Source organism: Dermochelys coriacea, chromosome 2 (genome assembly GCF_009764565.3).
Source record: "Dermochelys coriacea isolate rDerCor1 chromosome 2, rDerCor1.pri.v4, whole genome shotgun sequence".
Classification (NCBI taxonomy): domain Eukaryota; kingdom Metazoa; phylum Chordata; order Testudines; family Dermochelyidae; genus Dermochelys; species Dermochelys coriacea.
The window spans coordinates 222927470-222954328 of NC_050069.1; the positions used below are offsets into that span (position 1 = coordinate 222927470).

At 42.5% G+C, this 26859-nt stretch overlaps 1 protein-coding gene across 1 annotated transcript in view; it reads left to right on the top strand.

Annotated features, from left to right (window-relative positions):
• LOC119851853 (serum paraoxonase/arylesterase 2-like) overlaps nt 1-26859 on the top strand; it is a 43072-nt gene that overhangs the window by 10528 nt on the left and 5685 nt on the right. Inside the window, exons 2-8 of the mRNA XM_038392366.2 lie at nt 342-412; nt 17124-17179; nt 18797-18962; nt 20619-20745; nt 23250-23450; nt 24115-24196; nt 26392-26520. Of these exons, the coding sequence (XP_038248294.1) occupies nt 342-412; nt 17124-17179; nt 18797-18962; nt 20619-20745; nt 23250-23450; nt 24115-24196; nt 26392-26520 (832 nt within the window). The remainder of the gene's footprint in view (nt 1-341; nt 413-17123; nt 17180-18796; nt 18963-20618; nt 20746-23249; nt 23451-24114; nt 24197-26391; nt 26521-26859) is intronic.

Consider the following 26859-nt stretch of genomic DNA (forward strand, 5'->3'; position numbering starts at 1 on the left):
GGTACTGGTCTGTGAAGGTACCTCCGTAGCTTTTACTAAGACAGAATGAATGTATCTTGATTTTGACATGTTTCCTATCTCCTTGTGCCAAATACTTGCTTTAATAAGTGCAAGATGTTATGGGATACTTAGCATAAGTGAAAAGGATTATGGTATAGATCAATTTAAGCCATATCACTGTTACAATATTTGTACTTAATGCCATACTTGTGTATATGGTGCAGATAATACATATTATTATGATATATATTTATATGCTAGCCAGCATATATCGGTCAACACTGTTTCAGTTTGTAAAACTCTCTCTGATCTGTTACACTAAACTGTATTTCCTCTTGCAGACGTAAACTGAATAGCTCCAGAGAGCTGGAACCAGTGGAACTTCCCAACTGCCACCTTATTAAAGGAATTGGTACGTATATGATAGGACTAAGTACTTTGTATTGGGAGCCTTGCTTTGAAGTCAGCTACTAAAGCCAGGTTTTAAAAATCTGACTCTGGAAAAAATAATAATTGTGGCCTATAAATACTCTTTTTTTGCTATTGTGAATCCCCTGAACTCCAGTAGGAAAGAAAAGAGGCAGCAGACAGAAAATTCTGTTGTGAACAGCTGGATGTTCAGAATCGAAGGAAAATTTCAGTTAGTACTGGGATGGGAGGTTGTGTTAGTACATTGTCAGTGTTTCTCTTTTCATAACCTTTGTCACAGTACCATGAAGATGGAGAGACCAACTAAAGCTCTGTTGCATATCTGAAATGCACACAGTGAGGTGTGGCCATGCTTGTGGGACACGCCTTCAGATGCCTGTCTGCTGGTGATACATTTCCTACAGGAGCTTCTGCAAGTCTGAAGGCTTTCAGAGGCCGCAACAGGCACAGAGTTAACTGGCGTGCTGATAAAAGCAAGCTGGCAAAATGCTGGGCGGAGTTGGTGGTTTTAAGATCAGAGTCCAGTCAAAGTGGATGTGGAGAAGTAGAAAAGGAGCTTTAGTATATAAGGTACATACAGCAGCACACTTCCCTTTCTCACGTTATGGATCCCAAAGTTCAATGTTTTGCATAATTTAACCTGAATATGCAAGGGAGCTATAACACTAGAAAGACAGCGTGTCCATGCTTGTGACTAGCAAAGTTAGGAAAAGGGGATTGCCATTACTTTCTATATAGGACATTCCTGAAAATACTAAGCACTGAAGCTATTCGTGTGTGTGTGTGTGTGCGCGCGCGCAGACCTAAACACAGTCCCATACAAATTTATGAAGATTAAATGTGTTCTGTTTATGAAGAAAACTAAAATGTAAATTTCTTCATCTCCTTTTTCTTTATAGAAACAAATACAAAATGTTACACATAAATATTGTAACATTTTGTCCTCTTAATTTAATATTTCTGTTGAGCACAAGGAAAACTGGGATTTATTTTTTAGCTAAATGAACAATTATAAATTCTCCTGGCTGTTAGCCATTTAGCTACATGTTCTTTAGTTAAAATATCTCCTTCATATTTGAGATAGTGAGCTCAGCATCACAAGGTTGGCTTTTTTTATTTGTACAAACATTTCACATGTTGAAATCAGTCAGGTCAAAATAGGTTTAGCTGTTTTAGATGTTGAAGTTACCATTAACTTGTTTTCTTCCTATTTCAGAGCACTTACGAGTGGATTTGCTGGTTTAAGAATACTAGGTTGGGGCGGGGGGGGGGGGATTAGGCCTATGTCTTTAACAGGATCTTTCTAATGGCTGCTAAAACAAAATTCTAACAGGGTTGTACTTATAAAAATCTGTAAATGGCTGAACTCCCTTGTCTATTTTTTGTGGAATGCTTTGCATCAGTTGGAATTTACAGCTTTTCCTCTGACCTAGCCGAGTCACACTGTTAACTTCACAAATCTCACTTCCTGACAGTTGCAGGGATCAAATGTCTTTCTGAACTCAAAATTATGTAGTTGAATAAACGCAAGTAGAATTTTTTGTGTGAGATAGTGGGGAGGTTAGGTCAGTAGAACTTGCATTTGAAAACATTTCATTCTTCTGGGTTGAGCCCATATTTATTAGAGGAAGAGGCAGAATATTCATTTCCCTTGATAATATTTCATGTAAAAGGTATTCTTGAGTGATCCCTTTAAACTGGTGTCTTTGCTCCCATTTGGGAAAAGCAAATGGGTCTTTACAAAACCTTTTGCAAAATGCTCATTCTGTTCAGGAAAATAGAACTCAAAATGGCAAAAACAATTTGATTAACTTCTGAACAAAATAATTAACTGTCCCTCACAAACATCTTGGGGCCTGGAATTTATATGAAGATTAGCTGAATGCTGATGGCCCTCTTTTGCCCGGAGACTGGGCTTGAGAAATACACAATGTTACAGCTATCCCCTGTACTCCCGTGTCATAACATTCCCAACCCTAGCTGAGCACTTTGCTCAGGTGCATTCCTGTCATCTGCTGGTCCTCAGAGCAAAGTCAAAGCAAGAAAACAGACTCAGTGGCTCCAACATATCAGTGGGTGATATTAATAGTAGCAATATTCTTATAACACCTACAAGCCTCAGGCATGGACCAGGACCCCATTGTGCTAGAGGCTGTATAAACACAGAACAAACTAGTAATGTCAAGAAGTTGCTGCAAATTAAAAAAATCAGTATGTTGATATGGAATTGAAAACATCACTCCAAAATTCACTTCACGGGATTGGGGCCCCAAATAATAGTCAGATGGCAGCACCAAGATAGTAGAGGTTGCATCACCACTTACGTTTAAAGGTTGATCTTTCTAAATCCTTTTAAAATCAACATGCTTAGTTTGATTCCTTTGAACTGTGGTTTACCTCAGGAGGGGGCAGCACAGGGTTAGTAACCCAAAATTGGGCTCATTTGAGCTAGGAATTGTGGAGATATAAGCCCCCAAAATGTCCATTTTTAAAAATAGTTTCTAGGTGGGTTCATCTTGTACAGAGCTGGAGTCAAACTATTGTTGTTATGGGGGTCTAAAAGGTCTCAATTTTTCAAGTTTTACCAAAGGTAGTGCATGGTACCCATTGAATCTTTGCGGGACTGAAATTTGGAATGGTGTTTAAGAACATGTTCACTTCTTTGCTTGTGTAGACAGACAAGTATTACATTGCACATGAACCAATAAATGTGGGGGGGGAAAAAAACCATGAAGGCTTTTTTGCAACCACTTTGTTTGCCTGGATTGTTCGAGGGAATTTGCTGCAACATTGTCCCTGGTGTACACCTCACCGCTGCCTTTTCTAGTCTTAATCTTTGTATACCCATGCAATAAAGATTTAATAATTCTTAAATTGCTTGCTCTATTGTCGTTCTATTATAACGTGTTTTTTATTTTATGGGAAGGTTTAATTAGCAGCCGGTCGAACCAAAACTTTGGTGTGTGGGGAGTTGCGGGGAGGGGATGGGGGGGGAGAGAGAGGGGTTGTGGCTATGGTGGGGGTGGGAAATGAGAATGGGTGGTAGGCTAGTCTAGGATTCGATTTTTGAGAAAATCTGTGTTTTACTAACCATGTGGAAGTGGCTGCTTCCAGATCTCTGAGCAGATAAACGTGGTGGATTCCAAAGATGCATAGCATGGAGGTTTGGAACTGATGGGTACCTTGACAACTGAGGAAAAAGAACTTAGTGCACTGACAAAATTACCATTGTGTGGATTCTGGGTAATTCCTGGCTCATGAGGTTGCAGAAGTTTGCGAGAGAGCAAAGAGTATGCCAAGATATGGAGATTGCTGATTACAGGCTAATTTGGGAGAGAAATGGTCTGCATTGGCATTGTGTTTCGCCCACCAGTGACTTATGAGGTTGTGATCTCCTGGATGTTGTGGTGATTCGCTGAGGCGGAAATGATCTGGGCCTATTCCTAGTGTGCACTTCATACAATGTATGAAAGCAGATTTGGATATGTGGTCAGGAGCTGTGATCGTTTTCACTGATTTGGCTGAGCGTCTGAATAATTGCTACAGTGACAATATGAAATAATTAATAAGCATTGGAAGAATATTAACTGGGAAATCAGAGGGTTCATGGCTAACCAGACAACGTGAACTGTATGGCATAGAAACATTACAAGCTCTGACCTCCCCACGCTTTCTCAGAGATAGGGTATGTCCATTGGATGGGGTCAGAGGATCTTTCTCTCAAATGTAAAACTATCGGTATTTTCCAACAGAAATCCTGTGCGTTATTTCTCTCACTGGCCCTGCCACAAATTCCACCCTCCAACTATTATGAAACATGACCAGAAACGCCATCCACTCTAACACATTTGTCCTTCCCTCTAGCCACTGCATGTGAGTTTGGGTTATAGGTAGGGATGAGGGGAAAAGAATGGCAATTGACACTTTTGTATACTAGGGAGTGGAAACTGCAGAGAAATGCATTCCCTGCTTGTGGTTGCAGGGGGGCTGGGTACAGTAGTGGGAGGGACACAGGTTGGCAGTAATGCAGTGAATGGGTCAGGGCGTGGCTGGGGAGATGTGTCAAAGTAGGGTTGGTGTGGCCCCAGCTGACTGGCTTGGTATGCAAATTGCAGGGCATGGTATGTAGAGCTAACTAGATGATTAGTAATTCCTACCAACAATGTATCTTTTTCCTGTTTAAAAATAACCCTAGGAAATTCAATGTCAAAAAATAACATTACCACAGAGTTGAGGTTGCTTGGTGCGCGTGTCATCCCATTGCTGAATGGTGAGTTGAGCAAAATTCGCACTTCTTAATTGCTCATGTCCTTCTTTTCAGGTTGCCCATGCAGTTTTAAGTTTGCCCCTTTCAGCAGTGCCCCAATACACCCTGTTAACACACATACCTTTTACTCTGCCAACCATTTTCTTTTCCTTTTGTCCTTTAATAGTGTTAGATGGCATTCTGTGGGTGTGAATGGACTGTAAAAAGAGGTGAAGAGCTTGTACATTTCAGCAATAGTGAAGCTGGCAGAGTAAAGGTTTTTGTGTTAATGGGGCATTGTTGAAAGAGAGCAGAGTTAAGGTTGCATAGGCAACCTTAACTCTGCGTTTCCTAGTTTTCAGAAGTTTGAGTTTAGCTCAACTCATCTTTCTGCAAGGAAATGACATACCACCAACCTCCTCAACTCTACGTTAACATAGTTTTTGCCACTGAGTTCATAAAGGAAGCCAGGAAATTGAAACACTTCTACCAATCTGAGTAAAATTACTCACTTGTGTGTTTTCTGTTGGACTCAGCCATGTAAGGTTGCTCATGTGTTTGCAGGATCTGGCCCACAGTAATTACATTTAGGATATTTTGCATGTGTATTTCAGTTTTTTTTTCTTAAAATCCCCCAGTAAAATGTTGTAATCTCTGTATTAATCTGAAAAACTAGACTAGTCAGTCTAACCTCTTGAGTGATTACTTTATTCAGAGCCAAGATAGTCAATTAATCTTAAACTACTCATATTGTACATGGGAGAATAGAACAGCTGTTGATTATGTTAAAAACCATTCACCAGTGGTAGTTTTCCAAGTTACTGCAGGCTTGGTTTTGCTATCTAGTTCACTTTTGTTTTTGTTTTTTTCCACATAGAATTTCCCACTTCATGGTTTTTAGACTTTTTGCTTTTGAACACCAACTTGGAAAAAAAAAAAAAAAGTCAGAAATTAAACTGGGGGGGGTGGAGGGGAAGGTTATTCTCTTAAATAAAAAAAAGGCAAATATCTTTCAAGTTGGCATAAGTGCACACCTGAATTGCAACCTTCAGTCCAAAGCGATCTTTTTAATTGTTAGAAATGTACATCCTGGGTGGTAAAAGGGTACATTCCACTTGTGTTTACAGCTGGGCAAAATCAGGAATTGTTATATAACTGAACCAATTTGTTTTGCTTTAATTTGACCCCTTCTTGGTGAATCCTTTTTTTTTTTTTTTTTAATTATTATTATTTACAAAAATGTTTGCAGAAAGAAGTTTCATGAAACACTCAAGTGAGTGTTCATGTTGGAAGTGCTCTCATGACTGCCCCAAATTCTTGAACAGAAGGAGGGAAATCTAGAAGAGAAAGTGAAGCAATCAATCAGTGAGCTGAAATGGTGTCATAAGTGGGCCAATTTGCAGTGTGAATATCAAATACTTGTAACTAACAGTTTGTGAATAATCCATAGACTAACAAAGCTTAGTTTAAGCAATTCCTTGAACAACTGCAAATAGTGAACACATTGGTAAAAAAAAATCATGAGTTGTTTGTGTGTAGCACAAAGAAAAGAGTACATTTGAATAGGTGATAGTTTGTGAATTGTTCACCTAGTTCTATTCCTATTACTGTCTCATAATTTGATCTTGATTAAGAATTCATGGAAATAATTATCTGAGGAGTTTCTCCTGATGAACAATCTATTGTTTTCTCTAACTTGTGTACGTTACCCTCAGAAACATGATGGAATTGTATCTCATATCCTCCAGCAAGTGAATTTGAAGTTTCATTTAATGTAGTTGGGTGCAAGTACAAAATAATTCCATATCCTGACAGAAGAGAGAAAAAATTACCTTTTTGTAGTAAATATTTCTAGGGTACTCATCACCATAGGAAGTGACTGTGACAGTCTGGTCAGGGTTCAGGGGTGCAATCCAGGACCAGTGAGGGGTTGTCACCACTTAACCATAACCCTGGGTGCCTCACAATGCTCTGTTGCTGTAGCTCCCAACCTAGGCCACTTACAACAAGCCTATAAGCATGTGGGTCACACCCTGAGCGTCTGTGTGCTTACACAGTCCTAGTTCAGCAGCTCTGATCCCAACAGCCTGTCTACAACCTCACTCTGGCTTCCACCAGCCTTGGTTATGACCAGCCAGATGACTTCAACACATTCCCAGTCCCAGATTTCCCCAAAACTGTGTCCTAAACCCCAGTGTTTTTCAAAGTTTGTGTCGCGACTCAGTACTGGGTTGCAGCATGTAAGGCGCTCGGCACCCAGGGACCCTAGCGGCTCTAGTCAGCACCACTGACAGGGATGTTAAAAGTCCCGTCGGCGATGCTGTCCAGCTAAGGCAGGCTAGTGCCTAACTGTTCCAACACCGCGCTGCACCCCGGAAACGGCCAGGAGCAGGTCCAGCTTCTAGGTAGGGGGGCCACAGGGCTCCACGTGCTGCCCCCGCCCTGAGCACTGGCTCCGCATTCCCATTGTCCTGTTCCCGGTCAATGGGAGCTGCAGGGGGCGGTGCCTTGCACGCCTCTGCCTAGAAGCCGGACCGGCTGCTGGCCACTTCTGGGGTGCAGCGTAGTCCGCGGTGCCAGGACAGGCGGGAAGCCTGCCTCTGCACCCCGATTGCCCTGCTGATCGGGAGCTGCCGGAGGTAAGTTTGAGCCCCAACCCCGTGCACCAATCCCCTGCCTAGCCCTGAGCCCCCCCAAACCTGGAACCCCTTCTTGCCCCCCAACTCCCTCATCCCCGGTCCCACCTCAAAGCCTGCACCCTCAGCCCAGAGCCCTGATCCCCTCCTTCTCCCCAACCGCCTGCCCCAGCCCCGACCTCACCCCAGAGCCTGCACCTTCTCCTGCACCCCAAACCCCTGTCTTAGCCCTGAGCCCCTCCCAAACCCCTCATCCCCAGCTCCATTGGGTCGCAGGCATGAACAATTTTCTTAAACTGGGTCCCCAGAAAAAAAGTTTGAAAACCACTGCCCTAAAGTGTCCAGCCTTCTCCTGGACAGCTCAGAGAAATAATGTTTGTTGAACCTGTAAAGAGACAAACTGTATCGGAGATTATTGTCTAAACAGCGCACAGAGTTGGTTCATTGTGAAAATAAACAAATGTATTAACAATAGGACTTAAGTGGTGTAAGTAAAAGGAACAAAGTTAGAAAGGGTTACAAGCAAATAAAAGTGAAAACACATGTCTAAAAGCGCATGTCTAATGTAACAAGGTGCAGGCTTTGTTCTAAATAGTTTCTCTCACCAGTCAATCATCTCCCAACTTGGCTCTTTTATTTACTTTCTTCACACCAGTCATGATTTTATAGCCCTCTATCATATTCCCCCCCGCTTAGTCATCTCTTTTCCAAGCTGAAAAGTCCCAGTCTTTTTAATCTCTCCTCATACGGAAGCCGTTCCATACCCCTCATCATTTCCGTTTCCCTTTTCTGTACCTTTTCTAGTTCCAATGTATCTTTTTTTAAGATGGGGCGACCACATCTACACACAGTATTCAAGATGTGGGCATACCATGGATTTATCTAGAGGCAATATGCTATTTTCTGTCTTATTAGTTAACCTTTTCCTAATGATTCCCAACATTGTTAGCTTTTTTTGACTGCTGCTGCACATTGAGTGGATGTTTTCAGAGAACTATTCACAATGACTTCCAAGATCTTTCTTGAGCGGTAACAGCTAATTTAGACTCCATCATTTTGTATGTATAGTTGGGATTATGTTTTCCAATGTGCATTACTTTGCATTTATGAACATTGAATTTCATCTGCCATTTTGCTGCCCAGTCACCCAGTTTTGTGGGATTCCTTTGTAACCCTTCACAGTCTGCTTTGGACTTAACTATCTTGAGTATCTGCAAATTTGGCCACCTAATTGTTTACCCCTTTTTCTAGATCATTTATGAATATGTTGAACAGTAGTGGTACCAGTACAGATCCCTGGCGGACACCACTATATTTACCTTTCTCCATTCTGAAAACTGACCATTTATTCCTACCCTTTGTTTCCTTTCTTTTAACCAGATCCATATGAGAACCTTCCCTCTTATCCCATGACAGCTTACTTTGCTTAAGAGTCTTTGGTGAGGGACCTTGTCAAAGGCTTTCTGAAAATCTAAGTACACTATATCCACTCAATCACCCTTGTCCACATGCTTGTTGACCCCCTCAAAGAATTCTAATAGATTGGTGAGGCATGATTTCCCTTTACAAAAAACACGTTGACTCTTCCCCAACAATATAACATGTCTGATAATTCTGTTGTTTACTATAGTTTCAACCAATTTGCCTACACTGAAGTTAGGCTTATCAGCTTTTAATTGCTGGAATCGCTTCTGGAGTAGTCTTCTTTTTTTAAAAAAATTGTCACATTAGCTATCCTCCAGTCACCTGGTACAGAAGCTGATTTGAATGATATTATTTACTAGTTAGTAGTTTTGCAATTTCACATTTGAGTTCCTTCAGAACTCTTGTGTGAATACCATCTGGTCCTGGTGACTTAGTACTATTTAATTTATCAATTTGTTGCAAAACCTCCTCTAATGACACTTCAATCTGGGACAGTTCCTCAGATCTGTCATCTAAAACGAATGGCTCAGGTTTGGGAATCTCCCTCACATCCTCAACTGTGAAGATGGGTGCAAAAAATTCATTTAGTATCTCTGCAATGGCTTTATCTTCCTTGAGTGCTCCTTTAGGATCTTGATCGTCCAGTGCCCCACTAGTTGTTCAGCAGGCTTCCTGCTTCTGATGTACTTACACATTTTTTAGCTGTTACTTTTTGAGTCTTTGGCTAGCTGTTCTTCGTAATTGTATTTTTACATTTTTTTTACAATTTTTCCACAGAAGCATAAGGTGCTGGCTTCCCTTGTTGTCTCAGGTGAAAGACCTTTTCCTAGACATATTTGCTTACCTATAGTCGGTTCCACAGGCTTCAAACCCCATCCCCTTGGTTTGAAGGACCCATTTTTCTCAGCTTGCAAGGGCTCTGTTTCCTTGTCGGTCTAGTGATGGTTGCCTAAAATGGCTTTCTGTCCTTGCTTCTATCTCCCAAAGTTCAATGACCTTGTTTCAGGAGGCAGGAAGCCCTCCTGTGTGCTCAGCTTGCTGTGCCCACCTGGATGCTGACCTGAGCTGTTCTTCCCTTCCTGTGGGCTTCACATCCCCCTGATACATTAAATGCAGTTTCCATTGTTTTGATTTTACCATGCTTTAATTTACGTAGGAGACTGGATGGGAACAGTTCCTTCCTTTGTTCAGCCACACACATTCAAACATAATATCACTGAGTGTTCATAATTCCTCTTATAGTATTAATACATGCCGTTTACAATTATATTAATCACCGGTGTGTAAAAAGGCATTCATAAAATCTTACTAGCATTGTATTCAGTCAGTTGATTGATTTGCTTAAGTGAGGTTTAGACCCCCTGTCTCTCTAGTTCAGATAAAGTTTATTTTCCTTGCTGTGGTGTGGTCACACTGTCTCTTTTCCCCACTTGTTAGCTTGATAGCTTTGTTTATCTGATATGTGTAAATGCATTCTCATTGTCTTTGAGGCCAGGTCTACACTACAGATCTATATCGATATAACTAGGTCACTCAAGGGTGTGAAAAATCCATATCCCTGAGCGACGTAGTTATGCTGATCTAAGATCCTGTATAGACAGTGCTAAGTCTACAGGAGAGCTTCTCCCGTCAACATAGCTACCGCCTCTTGGGGAGGTGGATTAACTATGTCTACGGGAACAGCTCTCCCATCGTCATCGTAGCGTCTTCACTAAAGTGCTGCAGTGGCACAGCTGTGCCTGTGTAATGCTGTACATTGAGACAGGCCCTCAAAGTACTTTGGAAGTAACTGCCTGATGAAGAAACCAAATTCCTTTGTTTAGGGCGGGGTAACTCCTGTCTGAATGGCAAACACATTTTAAGAATTATAACTTCAGATGTCCATAACTTTGCGTCCGTTGTTTGCACCTACGTTAAACAATGATGTTAATAACCAGTGAGTTCTGAGCTTTCCAGTGACATATCATCTGGATCTAAAAGCGGGCATTCGATAACAATAGTGAGTTGGTTTACACAGGGCTGGTCAGGCCAGTTGAAACTCACTGCTAACTCTCTGGGTTCCCCTTATCCTCTGTCCTTGGACTCTTCTTAATGTGACAGTGACAAATATAGTAATTTTATTTTATCAATTTATTTAGATTTAACAATGTAAAAGATGCACAACCATACCAAAGCTCTAACAAATTTCCAATGGCCTCCAACAGCACTAAAAAATTTCTTTTTAAATGGGCTGGAACAGGGGGTTGGGGTGTGAGAGGGGGTGTGGGCTCTGGCTGGGAGTGGAATGAGAGGGTTGGGATGCGGGAGGGGACTGTAGGTTGGGGCAGGGAGGTAGGGTGCGGGGCGGGGGTTTGAGTGCTCCATCTGGGAGTGGGGCTGGGGATGAGGGATTTGGGGTGCAGGAGGGGGCTCAGGGTAGGGGGTTGGGGAGTGGATGCAGGGTCCCGGCGGTGCTTATTGCAGCTCTGAGGAAATGGCTGCCAGGTCCCTGAGGCCTCTAGCTGCAAGGGCGGCCAGGTGGCTCTGTGTAGTGTGCGCTGCCTGCATACCCACAGGCGCTGCCCTATGCAGCTCCCATTGGTTGCAGTTCCTGGCCAATGGGAGCTGTGGAGCTGGCACTGGGGCGGGGGCAGCGCATGGAGCCTCACAGTGTGTGACTGCCCCCGCACTTAGGGGCCACAGGGACCTGGCGGCCACTTCTGGAAGCAGTACGGAACCAGAGAAGGTAGGGAGCCTGTCTTAGCCCTGGGCCCCTGCTGCACTGCCGACTGGACCTTTGGCAGCCTGATCAGCGGTCCCAACTGGAGCCGCCAGGGTCCCTTTTCTACTGGGCGTTCCGGTTGAAAACTGGACACCTGGCAACCCTATTCAGGGCCATGGAACAGCACACAGCATGGTGAGTATATGGGGGCACTTTTCAATCCCTTTGGCTGTTAGGAGCTGGTGACCTGGGTAACTTTTGGCATAGTGTAGTAAACCCTGCTAAACTTATTACAGGAAGTAGGGGGTCCTGGAAAATATATCTCTCATAAAGGTTCCAAAGGCCCAGAAAAGGCAGCCACTTGAGATGGCTCATGGGTGCCTGGGTCCATATGCGACCAGCCCCATGTCCTCCCAGAGCTCATTGTGGTGTGTCTGACCATGGCAGAAGCAAAAAGGCTGCTCTGGCTAGAAATGTGTGAGCAAAGCTCAAACACTACTTGCTTGAAAAGTTCAGTGAAATTGTGCCAGTGAACAGGAAAGATGTCTGGGTCAAGACAAACTTGCATCACTGCAAGTGGAGGAAGGACCAGTGGATTGCTGGCTAGCTTTGTGATCCTGTCCAAGACAAGCCCCCTAAACCAGCCACAAATTGTTCGATCTCTTTCCTGAATCTGACCATAGCAAGTAATTTGTTTTGGACTCAAATATTGTTAGTGGGTTGGTGTGTGTTTTTCCCCGCCTTCCCCCCATACCAAATCATGTAGTTTGAATGCCCAGTTACTGGCTTGCTTGCGAGCATTCTTTTGAATTCTCAATATGTTTAATTTGAATTCTCAGGTGTTGGTTCATGTAGCATTCAATCACTGGAAGCATTTCTTTTTTTTTTTTTTTGTTCTGAATGCATTGAATGTTAGTTGCATTTTGTAATTTTATTTGAATTATTTGCCTGCAGAGGTATGTGCTTTGAATGTACCTAAGGTATTTGCAAAAGTATATATCCTGTTTTTTCTTTCTATTGATTTTTTATTTTTATTTTTTTTCCGTTGTACTGACAGTGCATGCTCTTAAAATAAACAGGCTACTTTAAAATTGAATTCCTTTGCTTCCTTACCATGTGCAGTCAGCTGCCGTTTTTGGGAAGGGAAGGAAATGGGGACAACATTTCTCAAGCTATGGAGGAAAAAAGAACATTTAATAGGGGCAGTAAATCACACCAATTAGAGCCCCTGTCCCTTTCCTCAGTAGGTTTTCTCTGGGTTCATCTTGGTCTTGAAGGGGTCCTGGTTGTCTTTTGGTTCTGAATCCTCCATGTCCCCATCCTCAACAAGCTCTTCCTCACTGTACAATTCTAGGGTGCCTTATTCTGGGTGTCACAAGGTGTCTGCTGTCACTCACAGGTGTGATTCCTGCTCAGAATGGCATCTAGCTCTGCATAGTAGAGACAGGTCTGGGGGACAGAAACTTACTTTTTTTTTTTTTTTTTTGCTGCTTGGGCAGCGGAGTTCAAAATGTAGGAAATGCCAAATTGAGATCTCTAGGTGCTACCACAGCACAAATAATTAAGCCACCCAGTACATGCAATCACAGCAGCAGGGAGTTGACTGACAGGAGTGTGTCTTCCCTTCCCTCTCCCCGCCCTTTATGCCTCTTGTTGTGTAAGGAGCATGTGTCAGTGTTAAGAGCAGGATAGAAGCAGTAGTGATAATAGAACATATTGTGAATTGCAGTGTGCATGTGCGTGCGCGCACATGTGTATATGCACATGGGGCTGGTGCAGCTCCTTGCTGTTGCACCTCTGAAGTAGTGTAAAGCCAGTTTAATCGGCCTTTATGTCGCTGTGATCCTGTGGTTGTGCAGAGCTGACATGGCCTCTTACCCACTGGAGCTGATGTTACAGGGGAAAAGAGGGTATGGCAAGAGAAGTGTCTAGCTAGGTTGCCCATGTGCTACTCCTATCTTTGGCTATGTTTTTGGACCCTGGTAGCTGTTTGTAGCCTGGTATAAATTTAGAGAAGCCTGAGGACAGCTTTACCTTGAGACAAGAGGATCTGCCTGAAGGATTGGGAGTGCAAAGATGAACTTCAAGTCCCCTTTACAGCACCCCCGAGTGTGTGCTTTCTGCATCTGGCTGTAGCCGAGGTTCTAATCTAATAAAGACCATGTGGTTTTCCTGTAGCATGTAGTGGATGGCTTTCTTCTATCAGTAAGTAAAGTCCATTCTTGGTCTAATCATGATGGATGCATATCTTTGTCATCTATGCTCTTTTCTCCCACCCTCCGTGCTCTCTACAAACTTTATTTAATGAATGGTAGAGGCTTTCCCAAGCTCATAAATAGGATTGCCATGATTTCATTAGGATGATGTCCTAAAATATTAAGAATGGGGGGTCTCTATTGAAAAGTAATTCAGTTACAGTCCTGTTCCCCATTATAGATGTAATATAAACATTACTCTGCCTGAACAGCTACAAAAAAGTATTAATACGTTTTCCTCTTTCATGGGCACGTGGATAGGAGAGTTTTTTCAGCTCATGTTGGTGCTCTGTATGAGAGATACTCATAGCTGTCAGATTCCTCCTCTTTTATGTTATCTGATTTATAAACGTATTCCATACCGTACCCTTGCAGTGAAATTCTGTATTTTGCCGTATAGAACATCTTCATTTTAAAATGCTGTGTTCTTAAATCTTGCCTCGGTTAGAGAGATGCAGTAAAAGTTTTTTCCCAATAGAGGCTGGAGTTTCACTTAGAGAAAGGACTGGTGAGACTTTTCTGAGGCTTGAAGAAGTGGGTTTTAAGTGCTGAATGCCTTATCCTCCAGGGGTCAGACTAGATGATCACAATGGTCCCTTCTGGCTTTGTAATCTATGGATCTGTCCTCACTATCTGGGACATTTTAGCATGTACTTAAACATGAACCTTACAGACATCATAACCATCTAATCTTTATTAAGACTAAAAATGCTAAAAGTCCTTTCCTGCTGTAGGTACAATTTGAGAACTTCTGTCTTTCATTTCGCAGTTAGAGCCGGTTAGATACCCAGAGTAAAAAATTATTTGATCAATCAACAAGTTCTATTCAAAAGTGCATATATTCTACACCTCTTGGGTAATGCAACTTTCAAAGACTTCCCCATCTTTGCTTAGTGCTGTACAACCCTATTAATGCAAACATTGACAGCTATGAAGTAACAATGGAGCATTATGTGGCTTTTGTTGGCTGTAGTGAACTAGACTAATCCTCTAATGTAGCGTTCACCATATTTAACTGAAAATATGTTTCCCCTCCATGTGAGTGTGCTAAGGTTTCTGGTGGTTTGTTTCTGACCCTTGGCATTATTTCATGCTGTGTAGAGAGAGGGTTTGTGATCAGGAAAATCCTACTAATGAAGTTCTGCAATGCAAGATAAATGGGAATAATCTTCAGTGAGCTGTAGTTTAAACACTGGAGAAACACCTTCAACAAGGACAACTGAATGAAGAAAGCTTTTGTTTCAGTGTTGCCCCTCCTCTTGTAAGACACTAAAGACTAAAAATCCAATTGGTGATTTGGAGTAAGGAAGTTAGAATCCTGTTTTGTAAATCTCTGCTGTCCTAAAATGGTCTTATTCAGGCTGGCTCAATGGAGGGTGCAGCACAATGCAAAAGCATGCTGAACTCCCTTGATGTAGGCTGGACATTTTTCTTTCATGGAGAAGGTACCTCTCGGGTACTCCTGAGGCATCTTAGAAAGTATTAAAAAATTAAAAACACCTCCGTTCTCTTGCTAACAATTATTAAATAATCTTTTAAAGGCTTCCTCCTCCTTCCCCAACTTTCATCTTTCATCACTTTCATCACTCCTCATCTTTTTCTTGTGGTGTGACTTCCTTAGGTCTGATATATGCTAGTAATTTTAAAGACTTCCCACCATTATTACGAGTAAAGCTTCACCAGTGGTAGATGGGGTTCTTAACTATCATGCCATCTAAATCTGTTCAGAGCAATAGCAACAATGGAAAAACTTTCTGGAAAAAGATCAAAATAGACACAGGCCTGTAGGAGTAGGATCATTGATCTACATCTTAATAATGTCTTCTGTAAAAGAACTACTCCCTCTTGTGCACACATAATGGATGAGGGAGGTTGTTTAGCAAATCCTAATCCAACAAATATTCGAATGGTAGTCACGCCTTTCTTATCTAACTAGAAGGTAGTTGAGAAGTGAATGGTCAATATTTGATTTGTTGTGCAATCTCTTAAAGGTAGTAATGAACCCTTTTTAGTGTGTAGCTTTTTCTCTAGTTTATCTGCTTCATAAATTTGTAATTTAATTTTCCATTCCCAAACTTGGGAAAACTCCTCCTTTGATTTTAGTGGAGACGAAATGATCACAGCTCATGATTTACTTGTTCACAAACCAGCATATTCTGCCAGCACAGTCTGTCTATAGTACTTTTATGGCCCCCACCACAGTAGTATTGGAGCATCTCACAACACCCCTGTGATGTAAAGAAATGCCATTTTTACAGATGGGGAACTGAGCCACAGAGAGCAAGTGGCTTGGCCAGGGTCACACAGGTTGTTTGTGTTGGAGCAGGAATGGAAAAGCCCTAGTATAGTTTCTTATCTAACAGCTGCTCTATTGATGAGTCTGCAGAGATTTTCCTCTTAAAAAATGCAATACTTTCTGCAGGATCTTTAAATTTTTCACTTTTAAAAATTGTTTAGAATTCTGTTAAGATTCTGTGCTGCTCTCCTGAAAAATGGGAAAGGGTCCTGAGAGGAGCTACGAGAATGAGTGGTCTGGAAAGACACCCTTTACAATGAGACTAAAAGAGTTCAGTCTCTTTAGTGTATTGAAGAGAATGCTGAGGAATGACTTAATCAAGATCTTAAACTACCTACACATGGAGAAGATCACTGACACAAGAGGATTTGTTATTCTAGCAGCACAAATGTTTACAATATCCAGTGGCTGAAAGTTGAAGCTGGCAAAGTACAAATTGAAAATGAGACAAATTTTTAACAGTGAGGGCAGTTAACCACTGGAGCAGCTTACAGATGTGGTAGATGCTCCATCACTTGGAGTCTTAACGTCAAGATTGGATGTCTGTCTTAACGAGATGTTCAAGATCAGCCACAAGTTATTGGGCTATTGGAAATTCTGGGTGAAATTCTATGGGCTGTTAGGTAGGAGGTTGGACTAGATAATTGTGATGGTTCTGGCCTTAACATCTATGGTCTACACTTGCAGTTTAACAATGTTCATTGCTGGTTTCCCAGCTGATCTTATTGTCAGAAATGGATAAGTTTTCTAGTGTAGACTAGGGCTCAGGTCAGAGGGGACTAGATAGCTAGGACAGAAGGGCACCTGGAGGTCAACCTTTCAAACACAAAATTCAGTGATGCGGGGAGGAAGCACATGTCTGAGTTGTCAGACAAGCCTAGATCCTAGAGAGGGGGTAAACTTGAACACTAACTTGAAATTTGTGCACTACTGTTATTTTCAGTAGCTTCTGAAGCTTCTGCTAATTCTTTAGACACATGGTACGAGTAGCACAGTAGCTGAAAACGGTATCCATTTGCTATCTCTTGAAAGTAGAAGTGTGTGTGTGTGTGTGTGTGTGGGGGGGGGGGGACGGGCAAGGCAAAGATTTGAGTAGTAAACTCTTTCTGAATAAGCCACTTCTCTGTCTTTGCAGAAAGAGGTTCAGAAGATATTGACATCCTTCCTGATGGTCTGGCTTTCATTAGCTCTGTAAGTATCCCACCTCCCCACCCTATGCAGGTGTTGGAATACTAATTTTTTTCTGCACAGGAGTAACGCCTGCAAATTGCAGGCTGAACATTTTCCATGCGCACTGCTTCCTGGGAGTAATGCAGACTTAAGTTAGCTCAAACTACATTTCTTCCTACCTGAGGAAGTTCATTTCTTAACCTTGTAGTGGTTATTGTGGCTATTGTTATACAACCGTTATCATTGGCACATGTGACTTTACATTCTGTTGGTGCATTGCCAACCCAAAGTATTCAGTATTTGAGTCAGCCTCCCCAAATCAGGAGACTGACTGACTTAAAAATCATGATTTTTTTTTTTTCCCCCTTAAATTAACTTTTGGATTCTTTTTGCTTATTTCCTGGTTATTGAGCCCTTAGGGTTCACATATTCAAGCTTTTCTCCACAGCCGTAAAGGCTAGGAACTGTGTTTTGCTTCGTGAATGCTGAGAGTTTCATTCATGTCATTCCACCAACTGTCACTATTGGGGAAAAACTACCAATATTGCAATACGTGTGATAGCATCCGTGTCGCCAACTCTCGCGATTTTGCCTAGAGGAACTGTGCTAGGTATTAGGTAGTCTCCTTACCCACTCAGGTGCACTTAACTGTGGCACTGCAGCTTTGTTTGCCCATATTTTGAAAACTTTTTGAACAGATAGCCTGGATCAATTCAGAGATTCCCTGTATTACCTTGCATGGTAGTGGTGGTCCAAAGCTGCAGTCATCTGAGCTGTCTGAAAGCAATGACGCTGTGTCCTGAAGAAATGTTAAAGTGGGGGAACATGGAACTGAGAGTCAGAAGCCAAAAGGGGTAGAGACAGGATGGATACAGGCCCTTAGAAGTTACTTGAGGTGGGGGAAGAAGAATGGGGGGAGGGAGGCAGGAAAGCTGGGGTGAGAGGTGCTTGTTTTGAAAGGGACCAGCACAGAGTGGCTGGGTGCATATTGCAAGTGGGGATCTGCCATGTTGAGGTCAGAAGTCCTGTGTGGGTATGCAGCATTGTCTTGGGATAACCAGCACAGGGAAGGTAGATGCTTGGGGGGGAGGGGGGGGCTAGCATCACAAGAAACGGGAATGCTCAGACAGGGTCTGGGTAGAGCAGTTGTGGCTGGTGGCTGTTGAGGGGAATTACCAGCATTGAATGAGGGTGCTGGAGCAGCACTGTGGATGCGGTGGCAGTTTGTGGGGCGGGGTGTTCAGAAAAACAGTGGGGAAGGAATGTCTCTGGGATGCAGAAAAATGAGTTTCTTTGTGGAAGGGTGTCGTAGCAGCAGATGGATGTGGAGAGGCAGTAGCACTGTGAGAATATTTGGTGGTGATGGGGGCATCAGCAGTATATGGTGCAGAGCGTGCACAAATGTGTCTAGGGTGGCTGGGTTGCAACATGAGGAGGATGCAGGCAGCATAGTGAGAGAGTTAAGGAGGGATCAGTTGATTAGGGAGAACATGAAATAAAAAACACCAGAAAAGAGACGGGATTAGTACAGTTGTTGCTGTATTATGAGATGTATCCACAAACCAAAACAAAAAGTTAGTCTTGGCAGCTTTGTTAGGATCCTCTTAACTTTCTTGTTGTGTTTACTTAATCTTAAAGGGTTTAAAATATCCAGGGTTAAAAAGCTTTGCTCTAGACAAGCCAGGTGAAATATTTCTGATGGATTTGAATGATGAAAACCCAAGAGCAATAGAACTGAGAATCAGTCGCGGGTTTGATCTGGCATCATTTAATCCTCATGGGATCAGCACGTACATAGACAAAGGTAAGAAGACTGTTAAATGGAGACAAGAAATCTCAACCTAGAGATTTATTATTATTATTATTTATTATAGGTAAAACCCTTTGCTATTCCTGTCACCCTCCATGGTGCACCATCAATAACCTGATATATGGGTGGGAGAAAAAAGTATGATCCAGCAGATCTTCATATATTAAATCAAAAGAGCTGGCTGTTTGATATTGTACATGTGTTTATATAAACTGACACACTCGTCGTCTTCAAGATATTCAATATACGGGGCATATTTCTATAACTATGGAGAATGTGGGAAATGTCTATATTTTTATGCATATTATGTGTGACTCAGTTTGTCCACTCACTTTTGTATTTTGGCCTACTTCTACTTGGTCTCAAGGGATTAACTTTTTTCCAGAGAGCCATATCAGGAGTGAAGGAATAAGCTTTGAATGGATTGGGCTGGCATATTTATGTCTGGGCTGGCATGAATGAACTCTAAACACCTGGATAGAGCTAGCTTGGAACTCCAGTGGGGAATAGCACCAGACCATTAATTTTTTTAATGACACCTGGTGTCTTGGAATATGGGTGGGTGATTACCTATGTGACCACACACTGAACACTGGGAAGGGCGGCACTCATGAAAACACCATCACTGGAACCTGAAACAAAGGACATAAATGTTAAGGGGCTGGGGGAAGGAACTTGTTCTGCCTGTGGGAGAAGAATATTCCAGTCTGGGACTGTTTCACAGCTGCAGGCATGCTGTCTGTCTTCCAGGCCAGGGCAAAGAGAGACCCTCCTAACCAAGAAAGGAAAAGCTGCCAGGTTAGCGGGCAGTTGTGTGTGTTAGCTTTTCTTTACCATTTTAACAGGATGTCCCTGCACACTGGGTCCCTGAGGACTAATAAATGATGTCTTGTTTTGGAAAGGTTGTCTTGTGTCACTGCAAACACATTGGTTGTATAGCTCCCCAGAGGGGAAGCCTCCAACAAGGGTTCAAGATCATTTGGACCTGCTGGAGGAGCTCCGGTGGGAAACAGGTGCTGAAGGCAGGGACCCAGTCTTTGGGCTGTGGGGCTCCCCCTTGAGTAGAGGGGAGACCTATAAGGTATCACTAAGGTCGCGCTCCCAGAAAAACAGCAAAAGAGTTGGAGGCACAGCATGCCCTGTAATATCGCCTCAGTAACCAGTTGCAGTTTTTGAACGCTTTACGGCATGGGTGGTTAGTAAGGGGAGTAGGAGAAGACAACTCAGTGTATGGAAATATAACTCCTCCATCACTATTCAGATTCTGCAGTTCTGGTGCTATGAGCCTTAACTGAAACTCTGTTTTCCAGCATATAGAGCCTGTGCACAATGAGCATTTCTCTTCTAGCTCACTGCACAGTAGTGACCACAAAGGGAGACTGGCTTGTGGCTGAAATGAAGCTCTGGTTCTGCAGCTTTTTGGTACTGAATGACTGATAGAGATATGGCATCCTCTAAAGGCTCTTTCTGTCCATAGAAGACCCTTCAGTCTATTGGCATCCCCCCTACCACCTCACAGGGGTGTTGAGTGTAAATACATCAAAAGGCGCTCAGACTACAGCGGTGGAAGTAGATACATACCAGACACAGACAATAAGCTGCCATGTCATTTTTCTGAAACTCAACAATGTTTCCACATTCTTTCTTTAGATGACTCCGTGTACCTCTTCGTTGTGAATCATCCGGAGTTCAAGAGCACAGTTGAGGTGTTTAAGTTTGTAGAAGATGAAAACGCTCTTGTACACCTAAAAACCATCCGCCACGAACTTCTGTCAAGGTACTGAATCCAAATCACAGCACCTGTCTCCATTTGGCTAACGGCTGTTTTTTGTTAAAACTCAACTTATATTCAAGGAAATGTAAACCCTAGAGGACCTTTCCATGTTATGTTTTCCCACTGCTTTCATTGGTACTTCACATCTGGATACTGCCAAGCTCCTACACTTCTCTCCTGTCTCCTTTGTAAGTTAAGACCTGGATCCACAAAGGGATGTGGGTGCTTAAAAGCCTAGGTTTAGGTGTCTGTCAGTTTTAGGCACCATGGCAACTCATAAACCCCTGCCTAACAGCACAGGCACTTAAATTCACTTGGCACCTACATTTTTGCTGCAAAAGTCCCTTAGGCACCTAAGTTTCTGCACCTGGGCATTTGGATGCCTAAGCCACTCTGACCCGGGAAGATAGGTGGGGGGAATGCCTATCTTGCCTGCAAGACCCATTCCAGTAGGTGTGCTCAAAACACCCTTAACTCTATGCAAAACAAATGGAGGGTGGAAGAGAAGGCAAACATCCCTTATAGCCTATTAGCCCAATGGTTAGGGTTCCCGCCTGAGATGTAGGAAATTCTAGTTCAAGAGGAGAAGGGATTTGAACAAGGGTCTCCCACCTCTCAAGTGAGTGCACTGGGCAGCGTGATTTTTTTACACTGCCTCTGGCCCTGTCAGTATTTAATTAAAGTGGAACTGCTTCAACAGGAGAGATTGAGAGAGACCCACATTGGAAAGTCTCATAGTTCAGCAGCTATGGCCGTCACCTCAGAGGTGAGGCAGTGCTTTAACGTTGGTAGTGCAGACATACCCTAACTCAAGTTTTGTGTATTCCAGTGATTTTTTTTCAAGACTCTTTTAAGCTAGGTGTTGCAATGCTAAGTCCCTTTGTGGATCTGGTCCTACATGACTTCATTTCATATTTGGGAGTAAAATGTCACGAACCCTCCCAAACACTGAACCAAACCTGACCAGTGTGCTCAGGATGATAATGTCCCGCTGTCTGGACTGGATCATGAATGTGGGGTCTGGCCACAGGGCAGACAGGAAATAGGGCACAAACACCACATTGGTTGTATGCTCTGTAATTAGACTTCACCAACCAAGTAACAAGTGTGAACTCCCCAAGTGCTACAACAGCCTTACCATGGAATGACAGACAGTCCACTTGGGCTATCTTGTCGATCAGGCAAGCTTGCTTCATGGATGGTTCCTTCTACCAAAAATCACAACAATATTCAGATTGCTCCCATTCCAGAGGACCAGTCACTTACCCTAAGTCAGTTGTACCCCACATCTCTCACCAAAGGCAACTCTTGTAGCCAGTCCTGTAATAAACTAACTAAAGATTTATTAACTAGGAAAAGGAAATAAGAGTTAAATACAAGGTTAAAGCAGGTAACATACACGCACAAATGAGTTAGTCTTAGATGACAAAAGGTAATAGAAATTTCTATAATAAGCAAACCCCATATTTCCTTTAGGGCTAACTCAGGCAAAACAGCTGGGGGTCTTCTACTTGTGCTTAGTGATTCTTGCCCCTTTAGAGTCCAAGAGCAAAAAGAACCCTGTTTCTCCTTGGGGGAGAAGAGGGTGAGGGGGAGAGAGAGGGTGAGGAGTTCAGTTAACAAAGTCTTTTGTTCTTTGATGTCTCACAATGGCTCATTTGGTTTCAAAAGCGGCCTGTAGGAATCCAGCCTTTGCATTAGAGAAGGCTTCTCTCCTGTTTGAGTTACACAGTTACAGAGGTTTACAATGCAAACGCTCAATATAACTTTATACCCTGGGTTACAGATGTTATAAGTGAGATCAGTAGATGCAGATATGACAAACATTTCATCAGGTCTAAACACATTCTTAACTTAAGATCTAGGTCCGAGATTCTCAAACTGTGGTCAAGACCCCAAAGTGTGTGACCCCATTTTAATGGGGCCACCAGGACTGGCATTAGATTTGCTGGGGCCTAGGGCTGAAGGCAGAAGCCCAAGCACCACCACCTGTGGGAAAAGCCCTAGCCCAACTGAAGCCCGAGCTTCAGCCCTGGGTGGCAGGACTCAGGTTACAGGCCCCCTACCTGGGGCTAAAGCCCTTGGACTTTGGCTTCCCCACTCTAGGTAGTGGGGCTTGAGCTTTGGCTTTGCCCTTCCCCACTGAGCTGGTGGGGCTCAGGTAGGCTCAAACTTTGATTTCCCCCCCCCCCCGGGGTCATATAGTAATTTTTGTTGTCAGAAGGGGTTTGCAGTGCAATGAAGTTTGAGAGCCCCTGATCTAGGTTAACAATTCTAACACACAGTTGAGCCAGACTGGTTTCTACCTATGCATTTGTCAGTGTTCAGGGAGGCCTAGGAGCCTTGGCATGAGCTAGAATCTGGTTTAACAATGCCTTAGATACCAATTTGTTTGTTCAAAGGTGTATATGGCACTTCTCTCTGTTCTCTGTTGTAATCCAGTTTCATACATGAACACTAATTCTCAAACCTCTGTAAAATTTGTCTGCTCCATTTTGTCATTTCAGCGTGAATGATGTTGTGGCTCTTGGACCTGATCGTTTCTACGCTACTAATGACCACTATTTCTCTGACTTCAACTTGATGTACTTGGAGTTGTTCTTGGGCTTGACCTGGTCAAATGTTGTCTACTACAGTCCAACAGAAGTTAAAGAGGTAGCCTCTGGGTTTTACTCAGCCAATGGAATTAACATTTCACCAGACAAAAAGTAAGTCTCTTTTGGTCTCCTTATACATTTGATGGACCAAATGATGAAAAGAAACTCAGACAATATTCCTGAATTTTGCATGCAAATATTTGCATGTACAGATTGTGGGGTTAGATGTCTAAATTGATTTGTGGGTGTACATTTGGTTAGTTGACTGGGTGCTCTTTGTAAAATATGGTTGTAATAAGTAATCTGAAGTGATTAGATAACTTTATTCAACTATTGGTGGTATATTTATCCAATAATATCAAAGAAATTACATTTTAACCAAACTGATACTTACATTTTTTTAAATGCTTGCAAGAATTAATGGATAAAATTCCTTCTAAAATTGTAATAAGGGCAACTGTTCATTTAACTTTTACAGACTACCACAGACTGGGAGCCTGTTTCAGAGTGTAAACCATTTGTACAATTTGACTGGTATTTTTACAAAATATGTATTTGTGACACTATTGATTGGTTGTTACATTAAAACACCTTGGAACACCATTGGTACTTCAGCCATCTGTCTTGAGTTCAATGTGTGGTGGACAGCTTAGAATTCTTATAAATATTTCAAAATATCAGTTTAAAACGTCTAAAAATCAAGGCTTACAAATAAAGAATCAATTTACTTTTATCTCTGTGTAGATACCTTGTTAATAGAATCTTTTGTTTGAAGGTATGTTTATATTGCTGACCTGCTGGGTCATAGTATCCATGTTATGGAAAAACACGCTAACTGGAGTCTAACTCAGTTGAAGGTAAGCAGTTTGCCACTTAGAACAAGAGCCTAATCCATGTTTGAAATGTAGTGTGTACCCTTTAGGGAGCCTAGATCTCTCAATCATAGCTTGATTATGGGTAGAGAATGTGTTAATATACATGCAAACCAAACTGCTGGGGGGCTGTGGTTGGCTTGTGGTACTGAGAGGAGAGGTATTCCTGTGGATTTTCATGTGAGCCATTATTATTGTTCACTGCAGCCTAATACCAGCAACCTTAAAATGAACCTTGAGTTTGGCCCTGATCACGTTCTCCTTTAGGACGCTATCAACCTGTTGATGCAGTTAGTGCTCGTTAATGCAGCCTGCAAACAGAAGGCAGCTTTCAGAGCAGCAAGTGGTATCTGACTGGGAAACAGAGGGCAATTTACAGAACATAAATATTCCAGTTCTCCTGCTTGGGGATTTGGACGTCTCCCTTTTTATGTTAATGGGAGTTACTTCCCTCCTGCCTAGAGATAATTGGTCCCATAGCATACAAGGCTGGTGTTATGAGATGGTGGTAACGCATATGATATGCTAGGGTAATTATGGCTTGTGGTTGCTGTGGGCCTGTAGAACAGGTTGTAACATGTTTCACACATCCTGTATTAGCTGAGGGGCTCCTGTTGTTGGTATTTCTGTAAATTGCCCCAAATGGTTTGGTTACTGTTCCCTATATAATAATGGAAACTGGGGGTTAACACACAAATTGGGTAAAATTTCAAATCATGAAATAAATGCCTGCAGAGTGAATTAACAGGCGACAGTTCCAGCTAGGAACTCAGATGTTCTGATTTGGGGACCAATTCACTTAGCTATTTCTAATGCCAGCTTTTTAATGTCTCTTCAGCCACTCATGTCTCTTTCTCTCCCCCAACCTACACAAAGGATCATAGAAACATAGGGCTGGAAGGGACCTCAAGAGATCATCTAGTCTACCCCACTGAGGGAAGATTAACTCTTTAACTCTTACATATTTTCAGTTTTCTTTCCTTTCCTTTCCTTTCCTTTCCTTTCCATGGATTTCTTACTCAGACCTCAGATTCTGGAATTGGTTCTGCGGCATCCTGGTCCCCAGCATAAACCAGAGCAACCTCAGGGCTGCTCTGAAATACCAAGACTGTCAACACTCTTCCAAGGCCATTCCAGCAGCTGAGGATCAGCAGATGTAGAGTTGTTCTATTCACATTCCCTATACCAGGCGCTGAGTTGATGGCTTAGTAGCTGCTGCTATAGGCTTTTCCCCTATGCTGGGGAAATTCTCAAGGGGCTGATTACACCAGCTTTAAGGCTGCTTTAAGCCACTGGAGCAGCACAACCCAGCCAAAGGGGAGAAAGGATCTGGCCCACTATGCAGAGCTATTTTTAATATTAAGTATTTGTACATGATGCCACTGGCATGCATGTCATTGTACATAGATATTCAAAGACATTGCCTCTGCCCTGAGGAATTTATAAGGAAGAGGCCTTTGTTTGGATAGTTACCTGGAAATTGGAACATCTGCAGTTACATTGGATAAGATTATTTATGAATAAAAGTTTTGGAAAGGATAGAAACCCCTCTGGACAAGTTTTTCCATAATTGCACAATTTTGACGACTTACACTGGGGTTTCGCACTGAAGCATTGTTGGTGACAGGATATTGGATAAGATGAACCATGGGTATGACCCAGTGTGGCAGCTGATAGCATCCCAGCAGATAACTTTACCAAGGACAGCTTTCCTTTCCACCTGATCTGTCTCTTCTTGCTGACCCCAGGAGTCTTTTTGTTCCATTTTAATTCAGGTTGTCAGTCCTAGCTGGGAGGGACACTGCCTTCTTTCATGCCTGTAACTTCCATGCCTGTAATGCACCATGCACACCTATATAAAAACATAAGATTTGAAGGTGACTGAGGCTAATAATATGCCCCGTCCTTCAGCTCTAGAAGCTGGAATGAGTTGCTGAAGCAAGTATGTAAGTATTTATAATGTCCTCATCACCCTCGTATCTGGGCAGTACAGCAGATGGTGATTGTTGACAAAAGGTGTAGTGAGGGGAAAATCTTATGGTGGTTTCAGTCCAAATTTTTAAAAGTGTTACTGAAAGGCATAAATACCTTTGAGAAATATGCTGATTGTGAAAGGCTATAAATGAAGTTTGTGACTTTGACGTGTGTGTCACTGTGTTGGGTTCTCCCGTGTTTGATAGGTGCTGGAATTGGACACGCTAGTCGATAACTTATCTGTTGATCCTTACACTGGGGATATTTGGGGAGGATGTCATCCCAACGGCATAAAGCTGCTCTTCTATGATCCTGAGAATCTTCCTGGTTCTGAGGTTAGTTTGACAGATTCTTTTGGTAAATTAGACCTTGTCTATACTGTAAAACTATATTGTTTTAATTAGAACAATATAACTAAAGTGGTACAACTGTGCCCTCCCTCCCCCTCACCCTCCAGTGTGGATGTAGTTATACAAGTATGAAAGTGTTTATACTGGTACAGATTATTCCGTTATGGGAAGGAGAATAAGATATTCTGGTGTAAGGCACCTTTATACTGCTATGACTGTCCACACTAGGGGTTGTACCAGAATAATTATTTCCATTAAAACGAACACATTTATCTCCCCACTCCATATTCCTAACCACAATAGCTATACTAATACAAAATCTGT